Consider the following 18,497-nt stretch of genomic DNA (forward strand, 5'->3'; position numbering starts at 1 on the left):
ATATCAAAGAGGTTTAACAATGATTTCCAAAGTATTGAGCCGTTAAATGCACAGTAAGAATTAATGTTTCAATTTTCCAACGGCATTGAAAGCAGCATCTGTGACGTTGTGCTGTGGGCGGAGTTGCTGCTCAGCACAGCCCACAGACATCGAGGCGAATCTCAGCTGTCACCTTTGACAGTATCAAAGATGGCAGGAAATAAGACTTACACGATCGTGGCATATTTCGGAGGAGATGACGGCTACCGCTGCGGTTATTGTAAAAATGAAACTGGGAACCATTCAAATGGTAAGTGTGCAAAAATATTGTGAATTGACTAGAGCAGTACGACATGACATGACAGAATGGCTCTATGCTAATTGCTTAGTACCTCCAGCTTGCTGAATAGGAGTTTCAGTTTCAATTGTAGAGGTGTTAAATTATATTTAACAATGTAATTAACACCGAAGACAGTTATGATCAAGCTCAACCTCAACTTACTGTTAACCTAACAATACTTGGATGTTATTCAGCTTGGCATCTAGCTTTTTAGCCGTTAGCATCTTTCAGTTAGACATTACCCATACAACAAATAACAAAACGGGTGAAGTGAACTATAAATAGACCGCTGACAATAAGTAATTTACAAAAACAGTTGATACCTGCATGTTTGCACAATAACAGGGATTCTAACTTTTTGTTGGTCGCCGACGAGGTAGCTAACAGTGATGCAAACTTTACAAATGGGTAAACCCTAAACTACTGAACATAGTTTATATGTTCTTGGCAATATATATATAGTTACATGCTAATTAACATCGATTTTTAGTATTGTATATACTGTATAAGATAGTAAACACTAGAAAATCAAACTTGGAGTCAAAAACCTGTTGGTGCCGTTACCCATTCTACACGTCTGTTTGCAATCAAATGAATGAAGTAAAAGCTATGTTGTTTTATACTTTAGTTATATATCCCAAATATATCCTTCATTAAAAAGGTGCACATATGCCTTTTGTTGTTGCTTTAGAATTTGGCTGTGAGAATGAAAACTTTACCCACTGAGTAGAGTTAACTCATAATTAGTAACAGGTCACATGGAAAATGTAGTCTGGTGCTGATGAATTTCATGCATCTAGCAAAAGAAAAAAACAAACAAACAATGAATGCAAATCAAAATCTTAAGTTTTTTGAAGGCTAAAAGTGAATTATTAAACAAGATTAAAAATTAAAACATGTATTTTCAAATGCTTAATATATATATATATAAAACCAACCCCCCCACAAAATAGCTATTGTTAGATTAAAAAAAGGAAGAAACAAGGAAGGCAATGTTCATTTGATGTTGTTTTTTTTGCTTATTGTTCCATATAATTTAGTTAAACAGCAGTTAAGGTTAACTCTCAAACACCATCTGTGTTGTAGTAGTTGGCAAAATAATAATTAAGTAGTGCCACATTAGACTTTACTTCCTCATAGGTTTGCACTGACTGTAACTGATATTGGTCAGTAACTAACTGCCAGTTGAGAGCAATGCTGTGACAGCGAGAATGTGAAACCAAATCTGTCAGTGGCTGGAACATAATAAATATAAACTCCTCTGTCGGCCCTTACTGTACAAGGATATTTAGAGAAAGATTATTATAAAAAATTGAGGACATAATTTACTTTAATTTAATTTCCCAACAGGTGTTGAGAAAGATGTTCATGTGATTACAGCACATCTGTCATCGCTGGTGTTTTCCATATTGTACAGACCCCAGCTTTGTTATATTGTGTCTTCATGCCTGAGTGGAGGTTGCAGACTAACATAGGTGGGAAGAAATTAAATGTGGTGATGTTTTGTCAATAACAGCAGGTGTGTCCCCATGTCAACCATACTTGCCACAGCTCTTGTGCAATAAGAGTTTTTTGTTTTTTTTTTGAAAAACAATTTTGACAGTTTTTACTTTGATGTCATTACTGTGATTGTGTGGAGTCTAACTGCAGGCTGGAGCACTGTTTTCAGATGATGTATAAACCTGGCAGGTGAAAGTATTTGGCACTTATATTAGGAATTATATAGAATTATATATTATATAGAAAAGTCTATATTATTGTGATTTACATTTTTATATTCTCATTAAATTATATATATATATATACTGTTACTGCAATTACTACTTCATAGCACCAGGGAATATGATGTTCAAGGCCCCGGCTCTCCCCATTAAATTAACTTGTTTGTGTAGCCCAGTAAAGCCTATAAATGACATCCTTTGTGTTTATATTAAAGTTCGTCTGCTGTTGTCAAAGTCTTCCGTCTGTATCAGTAGTTCTACTTCTTGCTTCGGTAATTTCCTGCATCATTACAGAGATGTTGTTGCCACGTCCCTAGGGACGTGTGTATTGTGTGAACTGCTCTTACAGCCTATCTCTCAACCCTGCATATAAAATAACATGGGTGTTGCCATGGAGATTCCATGTTTGATTTGTGTGCGAACTGTATACAGAAGGTGAAGAGTTGAAAAGGACAGCCCCGTCCATTCAGGATTGAAGCTGCTGTGGCGACAAGCGATGCATTTCTAAACATTAGGCCTAAAAGCACTGTGGGAATTTACTCAGTCAAAATAAACTAATGCTGTACAAATATGTGGACTTTAATGACACATGTTGTAAAATTACATCATTATTAGAACTCCACAGATCTACTGGCCAGTGACTGTAACGTCATCTCATCTTAATATTTAAAGCACTTTAATTAATATTGAATTTACTTTTATAAAATTTGATATCAAACTGTGTTGCTCTAACCTGGCCATCTTAATGTCTTGTTTTCTGCAGGGATGTGGTCTCACTCCATGACGGTACAAGACTATCAAGACCTCATAGACAGAGGATGGAGGAGGTTGGTAACAGCAGACTCACTTGTCTGACAAACTGACGCTGTTATTTATTTGTATAGTACATAAAATGTCATTACTATCTATTCATTTTGTGTGTGTTTCGTGCAGAAGTGGGAAGTACGTGTACAAGCCCACCCTGAACAAGACGTGTTGTCCACAGTATACCATCAGGTATGGCTGTTTTTCACTCTTTATATTACAATAAACTTTGGAGAAGAGAAAACTACATTGTAGTCTAAGGTAGTACAATATCATATTTAGCAAAAAAAAACCTGCAAAATGAATACCTATATTTACCTTTGGGTTCTCTGTTTAGGTGTCATGCACTGAAATTCCAGCCTTCCAAATCCCACAAGAAAGTGTTGAAGAAAATGAACAAATTCATTTCCAAAGGGGAGTTACCCACAGGAGAGAACGATGGTGAGAGCAGTCTGAAAGCAGTGTTTTGAGCTGAACAGATATCTTGAACTGTGACTACTATCACAGCATGTACCCTCTAGTCTGACATTGATTTTTTTTGTTTTTTGCACCCGGCAACAGAGCCTATGGACTCGGTGTGTGATAATGCAGGTCCAAGAGAACCGAGTAAAGCCAGTCAGGCAGAAATGAAGTGTGCCACTGTCACAGACATTGAGCAGGAAGTAGTGGAGTGTTCGTCCGTCACAGATGTTCAGAAGGAGGAAACAGATGCTACTGCTGCAGGGACTTCAGGGGAAGCTGAAGTGTCAGTCTCGGGTGGAAGAACGACAACCTCAGCTCCTAAACCAGGTAGAGAATCTGGTCCTCTGTCAAACACCTGGCAAAATATTGTTCTTGAGACTAAGGTGCTAATCATGAAGCTAGAGAGCAGATGTGACTCTTTTTCCCACGGTATTACTATTATTTTTGGTATGACTGTACAGGTAGTGCATCAGGATGTTGTTGTGAGTCTACCGAATGGCATTGGTTTCATTAGGGATGAGAATCTATAAAAATGTAACAGTTCTGATTTCATTATAAATGTCCCTGTCATGATTCTTGTGATTACTTGGCTGTATTGCTTATGTAATATTTGCTTTTCAATTTTAATCAATTTTAATTTTACAATGTTACTATGAATCAAAGTTGTCAATTCACAGTACATATTGGCATCATTTAAGGCTGGCCACAGGGTGGCAGTGTTTACCAGGTTGTGATAGACTGCAGTGTGTAGTAGCATTATGGTGAATGAGTCTGCCACATCCTTTATGTTTTCCTGTCTACTCTCCAGTACAGGAAATACTAATGGCCAAGCCACAGTAATGAGGTGCACCAGTCATTGTTAGGAAGATAAGACAGTCATTTAAAACCGGAAGCAACGCTTCTGATACACACTGGCATTTCAAAAGGGAACAGGCCTTAAGGCTGTTAATGAACGGACAGTGAAGTATATTGGAGTAGAAGGTTTATATAGTTATGAACATCAAAAAAAAAAATAGTTTAAGTGCCAGTTTATCGCTCTCTCTCTCTGACTCTCTCTCTCTATCGCTCTCTCTCGCTCTCTCCCCCTCTGCCTCCATTCAGCTGTGTCAGCATCCTGGTCTTAAAACAGGCTCAGTTAGAGAGCTACCAGAAAGGAAGTATGGAGGATTTACTATGTGGAGCCTGTTCTTCTCCCCTCCCCTGCTTATTCACCTCCAACAGAAAACACCTGGACATACCTCTCCTGTAGCTTTGTGACTTTATAACTTTGGGCAGGTTCCAGTTCTAGCCTGAGAAAAACACGACTTTCCATCTGCTGCATAGCATATATAAAGGCAGGAATAAACAGATGCAGAAGGGCACATGGAATGTTCTTTGTAAGGGGAAAAACACAAAGCGAAACTTGAACACGTGTATTGCAATTCCATCTTGAAACAAAGTGGATTTATTTTTTCAGGAAGTGGTGCCACAGTAAAGATGATCAAGTCATGGAAAGAATTCATTTCTTTAACACAACCTACAAGTGTTCAGTTGGGCTGAAGAGAGTTTTGTTTTTTTCACATTTGTTCTGATATCTATCTCTAAATTTGACTGTTTATTCAAAACAATTTGCAACCTCAACATCAAAATGTATGCTATTATCGTTTTACCAGCAGCTAAATTTCACCTTTAGTGTACATTTAGTGTAACACAGAAGAAAACGCACGGCAAAAAATTCTGCATGAAGGCAGTGATCCATTCCAACTTCACAGCATTCAGTATTTAGTATGATAAACTCCTATGACCTGCAGTCAACATTCTTTGTTATACCTAAAGTTCCACACCTGATCTTAAGTTAAGAAAATATAAGAAATATATATATATATGAGTTTTGACTGCTCTCAGGTAAAACATTTTGATGTAAATAGAGAAAATACTGAAATAACAATCAAATGAAAATAGTTTTTGCTGAAGATATTTTAAAGTGCAATAAAACTAAAAACTGCAGTTTAGTAAATCACTGGAAGATATATTAATAAGACTAGAGATATTAAAAATATTCCATATATGACGAGTCAATTTTTGACACAATTTCATGTTAAATAATGTAATTTGTTTTTTAAACATTGAGTGGTCAAAACAACTTTTGTATAATAAAGTCTGTTAATAAACCTGGTTTAGGGTTTTTTGTTGTTTAGAAAGTATGACACCTTTTTTTTAAATTGTTGCTTCATTTGTAATTGTGCAAAGTTTTTACAAATTAAGTATGTTTTAAAGTCCAATAGTTGTCTAAGAACGGTAAACTGCAGTACATCATTGTGCAGATTCAGTGACACTGCATTTCCTCCTCAGAGCTTGTATTTTAGTGGCACATAAAACTGCATCTTCTCTCCCATCATAAATTAATTGCAGCTTTATAACGTTAACTGGCCTAAAAGCAGTATTTTACAATTGTTACCAGTGCTGGAGTCTGGGTGTATGTGTGTTCAGGGAAGGAGGGAAGGAGAGTGTCATAGGTTTTATGGAGTGCTAACTACTGGAAAGGGATCATCTGTCTTTCACAGGAACTGATCTGTTAGACCTAAACTCCATAACAGCTGTATATACTGTCCTCAGAGCCAGAGAGACTGAGTGTACAAGAGAATGTCCACGAGAATGTGTGCATGTGTTTTCTGTCTAATTATAAAGAGGGAGACACGTGGACACGTTGATCATGGATAATGATCGCATTTGTATCGGAGTCAGAGTGATGGATGCATTCCAGGCTCTTGATGCTCTTAACCCGAGTGTGCTTATCCTGACAGGAAATGCTTGTGACCACTCAATAACTCCCAGGGTTACATGTTTATATTTGAGGAATGCTTCCCTCCTGTCATGCCTCCAGTCACTTACTTTTAAACACCAACAGCACAGCTCACAGGGACATAGTCCAGATACAAGAAACAGATACATGTTAATAGGACCCTTTGTTTGCTTTCTACAAAAAACAAAATTCTAGGTTCTGGCTCTGGTGTGTTAAGAAGCTACTGCCCACTACTGCTTAATACGTACTTCACAATAATAGTATCTGTATCTGAAACAATAACATCCTCATGTGTCTCGACACACTGAGCGGTGCTCAGTACATTTATCACTTCCTAAGGTTTAAGTGCTGAACTCACTGGCTATCTCTGCATCACTGCTGAAGTCACCTTCATTTTGGTAGTGGCTGCTCAAAAACCAAAATAACATATGCAAACAGGATCATATTTTCGTGGACCGTCATGAACACATGAAATGTGATCTTTATATAATAAGTATGACCTAAAAGCAGGATCACGCAGTTCCCAAAACCGAACAGACTTCGATAGAGGAGTTAATTTGCATTTATAGGTAAATGCATAGAAGTCTACCTACAGTTGTAAATTTAACAGTGGCTCCTGTCATAACTTGTTTTTTTTTAATTATTTAAACCCTGTTGTTTGCGCTACACTCCCTTGTTCATGTCTCTAAGTCTGTATCCTGGCAAATTAAAACATATCTCCTACAGTAGTAACTCATAAGACAGTGACAGAACCAGACAGACAGGCACAATAGAGAAAACCTTCGGTGTTTGCCATTGTCTAATTTTCCATGCTGCATTACAAGGCGGCAAACGTTGACTATATGACAGATTTGGACTGCAGGCCAGCTGCCTCCATGCTTTTGTAATCTGTGCAGTATGAGACCTGCAGAGTTCCTGGGGTGGGGAAAATGTCTGACCGTGTATTTGTCTCTCTGTGATTATGATATTCATGTTAATGCCCAAACCGTTTAACTTGCTACTTGAGGAATCTCCCTGAATGTTTCTACAATGACCTCTTGTACTTTCCTAAGATTTTTTTTAACTGTGTTGCAGGCACCAAGTTCTAAGTTGTTTAATTTCATTTAATAAACGAAGTGAGGTTTGTCAGTAAGAGCAATAAAAGCCATTTCTATGACCTTTTGCCTGTTCAATAATGTTTAAAGTGTTTTTCCAAACTTTTCCCTGTTTTCATTGGAAGCGGCCTTTGTACAAACTGCCATACAGTTGGAAGTAAAAGATCCGACAGCTACCACTGAACTTTGTCTGTTGCCAGAGTTTCTCTCTGCCCTTGTCAGAATCGGTCACCCATACTTTTTTTCAGTGACACTGACACAGTAGTACGTTTTTACGCCAGCTGACTGGCAAGACAGCAGGCAGGAAATGGCTCCCGTTTCCTTAGTGCTCCAAACAGGATGTGGGTGTGTTAACTGTTGACATGGGATGCCCGAGGAGCTGCAGGCCTTGGCATGAGCCCAGGCAGTGGTGAAAGAGGAGGAGAAACAGACGGAGGATGAGGAGGGGCTGGCAGAGAAAGAGAGACCAAGGGGGGAGAGATTGAATTGCTTCATAAAATGTTAGTGTGTGTGTTTAAAAATGTGTTAGTCTCACTGAGAAAGAAAGAGAGTGTGGCAGTGTGTGCTGTGACAACAGCAGCCTCAGGTATTGTAGACACCTCTAACCCATCGATGTGCCTGCACCACTTTACTCTGGTGGGTTTTCTTTGTTTTAAAATGAAAAAGTTTGTTGTTCAGCTCTGTGGCCTTTACTGCTGCTGACTGCTTGGATCCCAACCAGTGCTAGTCTGCAGTGATGTAATGTAAAGAGTATTAAGGCAGGAAAACAAGCAAATGACTTCCATAGGGTTTTCTGTTGAGAGAGGCTTTTAAGCAGAAGGACACTCAAGCAAATATGGCTGAAATGCCCAGAGGACTGAAGAGACTCTTTGACTCCATTGAGCTTCTCTAGATCCAGTGGTCAACTTACATGGAGCCTAGTCTGCCGTGCAACACACATATTTTGTATTATTTAGTGAGAGGTTTTGTGAAGAACTTAAGCCGAGGTCAGGCAGTCAGTTTGTTGCTACTTTGCGAAGAGCTTGGAGATGGGTAAGCCGACCCTGAAATAGAGCAGTTCCACTAAAGATTGTGAGGGTGCTGTTTTGCATGGCATAGCTTACGTGCACCTTTAAAAGGAACAGCATGAAGACAACAGTACAAGGACAGAAATGGCTAAACCAGAGATAAGAACTTAATGTCCTCTCGATTTATAATGGCCACACAGACCATGGCAATCCTTTGCCCCACCACGTTTTGCCCCTTTTCTGTAATCCACCTGTTTTGAGGTGTGCTTTGTTTTTCTATGTTTGTTTGTTTGTTTGTTTGTTTTTTTGTTACCTCTGGAAATACTAGTTCAGTCATATTTAACCAAATTCTTTCAGTATGTGTCATTTTTGTCCGGGAAGTCCTTAATAGACATTACTCTGTTTATTTTCCAGGTTTGTCAGTTTTTTTGTGGTGTGTGTTAAGATTGTTCCTCATTCCAGTTCTTAATATAAATTTCATAACATTATCATGCTATAAAGCTACCTAATAAGGAACCCATAATCTGTTTAAAATATCATTATTTAAATGCTAAAAAAAATGCTAAACGTGCTAAATGCTAAACCTTTTGAAATCAGCTTTAACATTGAATGGGTCTGAAGTCTTATATACTGCCACCTTCTTCTCTTGTTCTCTGTAGGGATGGGGGCCGATCCTAGTCGACCACTGTGCCGCAAAGCCAAAGACTTGAGGAAGGAGCGACGTTTTCAGAAAGAGCAGATGAGACAACAGACCAATGAAGTTTCTTTCACTGTGTCTGCTGCCTCCTCTGCTCCCTGTCAGAACAGCCAACCAAAAACCTTGGAAGACTTCATCAGTGAGTCACTGCCTGACAACACTTCTCATTCCCTTGAGGTAAGAACATATTGAAGGAGCTGATTTCTTTTTCCACCCACCTTTTTTCTGGTAAAAACATTAGTCTGAGGTGTTGATTTCACTAATCATTTACAAATGGTGTTGTTGGTTTACTTTCTTCTGTCCATAATATTGTGGCTAGCGAATTGGTTTTATTAAAACCCTCTACTATAACGCCAGTGACTTCACCATGTGTTTATATGTGCAGACTATAGCTGGCTGAAGCAGAGTGGAAAAAAACACCAAATTCTCCTGTTAGGATTCAAACAAATGACAGGCACACCACACACGCTGGGGTCACTTTATCCCACTTATGACATGAAAACCGCAGCTCTTAGCTCAGCCGCTGAGAGAGGACATGAAATTAAACTTCTGGCAAAGGCGGAACAATGTAGAAAGATCCCTGGCAAAGGCCTGGAGCTGAGGTTGGTAAAGTAACGTCATCCTTGGTCCTGACCATGATTTGAGTCAGATGCAGAGATGAACCAAGCGTTTCACTGAGGCCATTCAAGAAGACCTCCACTCTGCTTAAAGACATTAATCAGCCTGCAATTATTATACGCAAACATACGCAAGCTATCCTTTGATTTGTATAACAGGAGGGATGTCTGACTGTGACATGCATAAAGCATGATTTTCAAATAAGGAGTCTAATGAATCGTTTTTTACCACTAAATTTAGAATAAAGTACTAAGTTGTTTAGTACAAAGATAAAAAGATGAAAATTACAATTCATTTGTCACTATAATGTATGTAACATATAATACAATAACATTTAGGTAGAACTGGACATACATGATTAGAAGAAGAAATAGCAGTTATATGTGCCAGAATCGGGCTAGAATAGAATATAAAGTTTGCAGTAGTGCATTTCAGGTCCTAGCAGCAGATGTCAATGCATGAACAAACAGGAAGAAGATATTTAATTTAAATTTAGATATAACACACGCTTTATAAATATAGGACATCTACATATAAATATGATTAAAATAGTGTTTTTGTAAAAATACACTTGAAGAAAATCTTAAATCTATCTTACAGAAGATAAATGTGTTGTTAATTTAAGTTGCAATTTGGCAAACTCGGATATAATTACAAACGAATTTGTCAGTGTAAGCCTATGTAGGTATCTTTTCGACCACCAGGGTTCAGTGTTACAACGTTGTTCAGCGCCTCTTACCTCGGTTCTCCTGCAAAGTCTGGAACCATTCAAATAAACTCCCAAAGACTTTATATGATATTTTTGTATTGTGATATTTTTCGTCTAAAATTTCCCCCTGCTACCACGGAAGTATTTGGACGTCAGTTGTCTCCAGTGGTGCACTGTATTTTCCTAAGTCTTTTGTGAAAGTTCGACCTTTCATTTACTTTAAAGCTAAGACAAAAACCGCTGGTGTTAAATGGCTGTTTTTGACCATTTCTAAAGAACCAAAAACTATTGTAAAGTTTCACAACTGTTATTGAATTTCAATTTCCCAAAGCCCCCTCGTCAGTTGGTTGACTGAGTTCACCTAAAAGTTTCCCCTCTGTCGATACATCTCTAGTCGTAGAACAAAAAGATTGAGGAGCATTTCAAATTTTATGTTAGAGAGACAGAACATTTCTGGTGGACTAAATAATCCTGGAGCCAAACGGTTATACGAGAAAACCCACACCAGGTCCAACTCAAACAAAGCCTAGGTTCACTTCTGTCCAGGGGAATTCACAAACAGTATAGCTGAACTTCTACAGCTAGAAAAAAAACTTCCATACCACGAGATAAATAAATAAAATGCAATAAGGAAGTGGAATTCTTCCACAGCTTGTGGAACATTAGCATCAATTAAAGACGTTTCGCTACTTTTACATGCCTCTAAGCTCCATCTCTATTGCATTTGATAAAAAGCGCTGCCCTCCCTGCATTGGTAGATAGACAGATGGGTAGGACTTTATTCATCCCTCAGGAGTTCTCTTTAGTATGCAAGTAGTGCATAATTGCGTAGTGTAGTGCATGTATGCATTAGTAAATGCTCTACTGTATGTGAGGTGACCTATGATGTTTGATGATTATAATTAAATACGTTACAAGACATGTGAAGCCATGAAAAAATATATATGTACCATGCTGGCGATGATCAGACTTAGGAATGGTCCATTTCTCTCTGATCACATGGTGAAGCACTGGAATCAGAATCTAACACAGGAAAGTTGATGCTGCTGATTTAAAATAACTCAGTAGTATTCATATATAGAGATTAGTCATATTTATATGAAATAAATGAACATAACTATATTGCTGGAACAGACGAGTTGTGTCCCAGACCGTGGTGAAGCCCTTGTTATCACCACTACTAAGTCCACAGTCCCTTCGTTTGCACCTTGGTTTGCTCTCCACCTGTCACTCTCCCACAGAAGTATGTCTCTCTTGTCACTTGCACTCATTTATTTCTTTCATTTCGATGTTAACCCTTGTCTGACCATATTCTTTTTGAAGGTGAGGCTAGTGCGCTCCAGTCCCCCTAGCCCGCAGTTCAAAGCCTCTTTTGACGCCTCCTACCAGGTGTACAAACTCTACCAGATGGCCATTCACAAGGACCCTCCTGACAAATCCACTGAGAACCAGGTCAGAGGGTGGGGGGGCAAATAGGTCAGCCTGCTCCAGGTGTACACAGGGAGGGTGAAAATGGAAGAATCTGAGGACTAACATGAGTATCAGTAGTATTTTTTGACGATCATTTCATTTTTGTAATTAAAGTAAAACTAGCTATAAGCTCAGATTTGTCGTTGATGTGATGTGTTATTTATTATCATGTAAAAATAAAGTGCACTGTTAAGTTTAGACATTAGGCTTTTTAATAAATGTTTTAAATGGTGACTTTTGAAGATTGGCATAATTGGAAACATAACTGAAGGAAGACAGGAACTGGTAAATTACCTGCTCTTAAGCGTTCTGACATCAGGTCTCACTGGAGTAAACCAAAATGTCCGTATGAGTTACAGAAAATGAAATAACGTGTTGGTATTAAAGAGAGCGTATGCACAGAAAGGCATGAGTCAAAGGGAGAGGAAATGGAGGGGAAAATGTTTCCATACGCCACGGTTGAGAGCAGTGTTTCTCCAGGTGCTGGACCTGGCCCTCAGTCACTCACTCAGGTTGTTAGTCTTAATGTTCTGTGGGGGTTGAGGCCGGTTGGTCGGCTTCACCCACCTGACCTTCACACTTTTTCTAAATGTAGCTCTGTCTGTAATGGAATCTATTTACGTCTTCTGTATTAGGTGGTGTTGAGAATTTAATTTCCTCTGTTCGTGCGACGTCTACTAAACTTTGTTTACCTTCACAAGAGCAGCCTTTAGTGATGGAGCTCTGTATGTGTCTGCTGCGATGATCCATTAAGACTCTGTTCTGGATTTCTGCTGCGGTAGAGTCTGGATCTTACACGCACTGCGTTGAATCATGACTCTGCCATCCATCTGTGGCAAAACCTGGACAGTGCACTAGCCTCATCTCCAAGTTATTCAAAATCACTCTCTTTTTTTCTTCACCCCAAAACCACTCTCAGTCTCCTAGATCCTCATTCTTCCCTTGTCTGCCCGTGTCCTTTTCCCCCCAAAAGAATCCAATTAAATTGCTAAATCAAGTCTAGAATTCAAAACAGACCTACTGTGTTACCAACAAGCCTGGAGGACTAGGAGACTGATGTGAACTTTGACGTGCCAAAGCTCTGATAATACTGCTGTATAAAATCTCAGTTTTTGATTCTTTTGCTTTGAAATCTTTTTTTTAACCTTTGTTTTTTTTAATTTAATTTTGTTTTTCTTATTTACCAACTTTACCAACTAAATACGTCCCCCTACCTTGTCGCTCCTTTCCCATCACACCCTGTGCTTGAAGGTGAGGCTAGTGCCCGTCGACTTTGAGGATCCGCAATTCTCTGCCTCCTTTGAACAGTCGGTGGCGCTGTACACCCGCTACCAGATGACCATTCACGGTGACGACCCCAGCGAATGTAGTGAGAGCGAGGTACTGTATGATTGTTGTTGTGCTTTACTCAAGGACAGAGCTGGTCGTGTTATTCCTGAACAGTGGTTTCATTTAGGCCCTCACTTTCTGACATTAAATACCTTTTTTTTAACACCAAAACACAAAGTACAACTGGGTACTGTTTCGAGTCTTTAGGAGTGAATGTGACATTTAATGCACATTATTTTATATTAAACATTATATATTTTCTCTCGCCTAATTTCTCAATGTTATATTAAATACAGGAAATATAGTGTAGCAGGAGCTCTAGACTCGAGGGTGCAGAATTGCTGGACCTTCTGAGTGGGCCTTTTGTCCCTCAGGGCTGGAAAAACAACCACCTCCACCCACCCTCCTGCCAGCAAGCCTCAGTAAATTACTGAATTCTCCAGCTCGTAAAAGTAAGGTAATTAATAAATAATAAAAGCTTTCAGATTGGGCAGACTGTGGCAGATTCTTTCCTAGTTTCATAACAGCGGCCTTTTCAGGGGGCTGTGGAGGGGGACGGGGCTTGTGTGAGTTCGTGTGCGATTTTGTGTGCACAGCTTCAGGTTTATGGCCTGCGCAGGTATCGGATGGGTTCGAGAAGCAGAGGGAACAGTTAAAAAAAATAAATAAATGTGTGATGTTGTGAAAGCAACTCCGTTGTGGTGCCTCAAGTCAATGTCAGCCTTTTAAATTTATGGACTGTCTGGTTCAGACACTGAAAAAACGATGTCATTTAAAAGTATTTACTGACAGAAATTAAAGTGTGACTAATGAAGTGAATACAGTTATGTATTCAGGTTTTATATGAGGCAACAAAATGTAGATTTTGTAATAAAACAATTTATTAAATATCAAATTTGACAAATCTCTACCTATAATACTTATGGATATAGACAATTTGGAAAAAAGAATAATTTTGAAATTGATACAAATACAAATGTCTAATTGGCATTTACAAGCGTTTATATACTTTTATACCTTTAAATTTAAATTGAATATTATAGGATATATATATATATATATACTGTTGATTAATTTGTTTTTGCCATAAATTTCTATGACAAAACATTTTTTCTCAGTCACTGTGCCTAATAAAGTAAGGTTGACGTGAACTGCCGACCAACAGATTTTAGTAAAATGTATTTTTAGGAAGGGTACCAACTTTTCTGGAAGTGGGCTTTGGTACATGTTTATGGCCCTGTCCTTGCAGTGGGTTAACTGGTCCATACATTTTACTAGGTCACCTAAATACCAGTCCTTCAGACGTCATGTCTTACTCTCCAACATCTGGTCCCAGTGCGAACGATACAAATGAATCATAATTATTCCCCCTAAAACTAAATGAAGCTTCATTAGAGTTTTTTTCTCTTATGTTGCTCTTACTCACAGTGACAACTACTCCTGCACCCGCAGTAATAAGTAACGCTAATTTTATTTGTCAGACACCTTCAGACACAGAGTTCACTCGCCTGTTCGCCTTCCCAGAAGCTTATTGTTTTGTGGAATTTGTACAGAAATGAGAAGCAGAACGTTGATGTGGTGATGACACACTCTGGTGCCATGCCATTCCAGGCCAGCTGCAGCTACCTGGGAGTCGGGTCATTTGGTGTTTGTAGAGGTATTTATTAATCTATTAAAGTTTCACCCAGGGACACAGTGTAGGATGCGATTAGCCTGGCTCTCAGCCATGCAATTGAAGGCGATTGTGTTCTTCTGTTATTAGACAGTGAGATATCCTAGAGGCAGAATGGGTTGGCTCGTTAAAAAAAAAGTTGCATCAATTTTTATGCCGCAGCCTGACTGGAAAGGAGCCTGGCATTGTTCAGTCCATGTTAAAAGCTGGTTTCCTGGTACGTGAAGGTATTTTGACTTGCATTTATGTGTATGTGCTCTTACACACACAGACATGAACTCCTGCCCCTTAACAACTGGGTTTGGTCACTTACACACACACGCACACACATATTTTTTTTTTTTTTTTGTGTTTTATGAGCAACACCCTAACCCTTACTTTAACTATTAAAAATATATCCTTAATCTTAGTCCTTGACCTCAAAATACTGTCTCACTGGATGGGGACCTGTCTGTCCCCACAAGGACAAAGTGTCCCCACAACAGTAGTACTAAAAAGTCCCTATAAGTGAACCTAGCACACAAACTCACACGTATTGTTTCTAACTGTTGCTGAGCCATGACTCTATGCACATGTGGCATTCATTTTCATGAAAACAAATCCTGTTAAATCTGTATGTACTCTGTTCAATGGCCAGAGCTCCAGCTAAGATTACAGGGAAGAAACAATAGGAAAAAAGTGAATAATAAAAAAATATAAAACCCTTCATCAGACTATATATAAAAGCAGTTTTTTTACATTAACACACATTGATTGCGTAAATCCAGTAGCATCATTGTTGACCCAGTTACAGACATGTAACTGAACCTCTGCTACAGTGAAAAAAAGCACAGACAGAAATAGGAAACCTATTAGGATTTTTGAATGTCTTTATAAAGAGTAAATTCAAGCAGCTTGTCACACGGAACAATTTCAACAAGTGATGAGGGGCCTAAGTAGCAATTAGGCTCAAGCAGATGTGTGTGTTTGCGATGCTGTACTTGTGTGTGTTAGTGTGCACATGTGTGCGATGGCTGCCTGTCCACCTAACCATACACAGATGTGTTTACTATGTGAAGGAGAGAGTTGGAGAGGAAGTGGTGGACTCCATGTGTTGATAAAGAGCAGGTTCCAGGAGGCTATTTACTTCAGCTTAACTATTGTAGTAAAGGAGGAAGAGACGATGCTGAGTTAATGGTCCCTTTACTGTCCTTATGCCACTAGGGCTAAGTGTATAATGCTAGACTATCCTTTACTGTGTGTGTGTGTCTGTGAATATGTTTGTCTGCCTCAGCTAGGCAGGACTGAGTAGTGTAGTGTAGTGTAGTGTGGCGTGGTCTGTTGTTTGTCAGTGACCAGGGAGGGGAGGGTCATCATTGCCAAGCTCCAGGAGAGCAGCCTCACGCTGCCATACAGGATCACAGCAGTGGCAGGGCAATGTGATATGATTACCCAGAAGCCCCTTAATGAGTGCCAGCTTAGGAGGAGGAACCTCTCCTGATTCACATTCACACTCTTGTAGTGATAGATTCAACACAGTGCATCCACAGTGCTGCTACGCGGCCTCTTTAAATGATCTCATCCACTTACTGCAGCTGTTGTTCTGTTGGTAATCAATTTACTTTTATTTTGTGCTGCGTTTAAACAAAAGATTCAGTTATGGCCTTCAGCTACAGTATATTGCACATTGGAAGGTTACACTGATGGTAATTTGTGGACTGGCAAAGCAGTAGCCACTGCAGTATTAGGAGTGGAAAATTACACTCTACTGCCAGGGTTCACTGGTGGGGTGCTTGACTTAATCACAGTGTTTTTGCCTAAGTAAAGATCATTGATCACACAGATGTGATTTCCAGATTGGTCCACAGATGCACGAATATTGTCAGAATGTATTTTTAATGCTTGATATATATTCAGGCAAATCCAATTTAAATAAGATCAGTATGGGAAGTATTGTTCTAATACCCACAATGTGCACCAATTTAGAGGAAGCAGTATTGATTTAGCCGTGTATTTAAAGGAAAGAAGAGCGTAACCAATTGGTTAACTGGTGTTCAGGGCTCACTTCACAATAGTTCATTATAAAAATTAAGAGTTAGTTTTGGAAAATATAACTTAAGGATGTGCTGCCAGGTAAGAGGAGAAGGGGGAAGATCCAAGAGAAGATTTGTGGAAGTGGACATTGAGACTGTTGGTGTAACATAACACGAGGCAGGATATACTGTAGGTAGAGATAATGGCAGATGATTCTGTAGCGACCCCTGAAGGGAACAGTCATAAGCAGATGTTTGCGAATATACAACAGAACAGATTGTTCTTTTCACTATTAAAAAAGAAAAAAAAAATTAGGAAGTGAGCAACGCCTTGTGGAAATTTGGTTTTTAACCTAATCCTTAGCATCCAAGTGGACATTATTTATTAAACCTCTGCAAAACATAGATAAAGCCATTTGTAGCCATCAGTGATGCCAACAAAAGTTGAAGGTTCTATAAATATAAAGATTGCAATACTTTTGTGTGAGTCTTCTTGTTTGACATAAATGGCAGCTTTGTATTTTTTTTGTTGAGCTACTGCCACCTACTGGTTTGATGTTTTTTTTTTTTTTTTTTACTTTTCCCCATAGAAGCATCAAGACAAATTGCAAAAGAAAGAGGAACCAGCACGATATACCTTCTGCAGCCCTCTAAAGTGACTGAGGTCGAATTTTTAATAAAACTGTGGTTTATTTGTTCAGCAAATCCTTCCTAATCTACCTTTAAACATGGAGATTTGCTATGTTTGTGCTCCTGTCCTTTTGGTCGGCACGTCTGTAAACACACTGCTCTCAACCTCAACCTTGGCGTTTAAAAAGAGAAAAAATGGGAAATAGTGGAAAGAAAATTAACGAAAGATTTAATGTTTTTCCAAAGATGTACGGCCCGCTGGTAATTGATATCCGATGTGCTCATTAAAGTATGTAAAGAGATGGGCTATTTTGACATCAGTGGCGCTGCCTATTTAAGCTGTCATTGTGTCCTCCCTGCACTGTTGGTCTGAGTTGAAAGGATAAATGTTTTAATTTGTGTAAATATGGTCTCCCGTGTTTATGCCCCTCTGTGAACTGGAGACTGCATTTGATATGTGACACCTGAGTCAGAAGAAAACAGGCAGGGATAAACTCTGTAGGACAGCAGTGGAGACATGGATGGTTTTCATTTATATGGCTTTTCATAAAAAAGAGTCCTAACTGTTTTTCCTCTCTGCTCCCCCCCCAACTCCCCACCCCTGCACTCTCCCCACAGTTCCGGAGATTTCTCTGTGATTCACCACTACAGGTATGTATTTTCTTTGGACTGTTGACAGTTTAATAAAATCCTTTTTATTATTATTATAATTTTTTTAGAAATGCATTAACTGTAATAATTCTTCCTAGAGAAAGATCTTAGAGAAGGTCATCCTGGGGGAAACAGTTGTAGTTCAGGATAATGATTTGAAAAATGCTCAGTATTTTTACATTTAGTTGTTCATCTCACACACACTTGGTGGTGGTCTTGCATTCTTTAGGCCAAATAGTGTAATCAGTAAAAAAAAAATCTAACTGTAGGCCAAGGGTCACCAACTATATTTGGCCACTGAATAAGATAAAAGTTTAACTAAGCAACACTTCACAGGACTGGTGAGCTGCTGTCTTCAACTGCACTAAAGTACACATTAGGTCAGAACAATTACCCCAGCGATTAGACCCAGGATGGGCACTTGTTACAGCCACTTTTAATAGCACCGAGGTACAAGAACGCACACAGACTGACTGACACACAAACAGTCACTGTGTGCTGCCCCATGGGCTCTCAGGCC

General features: G+C 39.0%; 1 protein-coding gene across 6 annotated transcripts in view; it reads left to right on the forward strand.

Moving 5' to 3' along the window:
* The first annotated feature begins 98 nt into the window (after window positions 1-98).
* Window positions 99-18,497, forward strand: part of ate1 (arginyltransferase 1) — a 54,708-nt gene continuing 36,309 nt past the window's right edge. For 4 of the 6 annotated variants that reach the window (XR_003051392.1, XM_025061176.1, XM_025061174.1 and 1 more), the window contains exons 1-8: window positions 100-289; window positions 2,804-2,867; window positions 2,974-3,036; window positions 3,182-3,285; window positions 3,406-3,633; window positions 8,849-9,063; window positions 11,537-11,665; window positions 17,945-17,977. Coding sequence is in view for 5 of the 6 variants with exons in the window: in XM_025061176.1 (XP_024916944.1) it covers window positions 190-289; window positions 2,804-2,867; window positions 2,974-3,036; window positions 3,182-3,285; window positions 3,406-3,633; window positions 8,849-9,063; window positions 11,537-11,665; window positions 17,945-17,977 (936 nt within the window). In the remaining variant the exon portion in view is untranslated. Of the gene's footprint in view, window positions 290-2,803; window positions 2,868-2,973; window positions 3,037-3,181; window positions 3,286-3,405; window positions 3,634-8,848; window positions 9,064-11,536; window positions 11,666-12,934; window positions 13,064-17,944; window positions 17,978-18,497 lie in introns of all 6 variants that reach the window. The other 2 variants (XM_025061177.1, XM_025061175.1) reach the window with 2 other exon arrangements.

Source organism: Cynoglossus semilaevis, chromosome 12 (assembly GCF_000523025.1).
Source record: "Cynoglossus semilaevis isolate Cse_v1.0 chromosome 12, Cse_v1.0, whole genome shotgun sequence".
NCBI lineage: Eukaryota > Metazoa > Chordata > Actinopteri > Pleuronectiformes > Cynoglossidae > Cynoglossus > Cynoglossus semilaevis.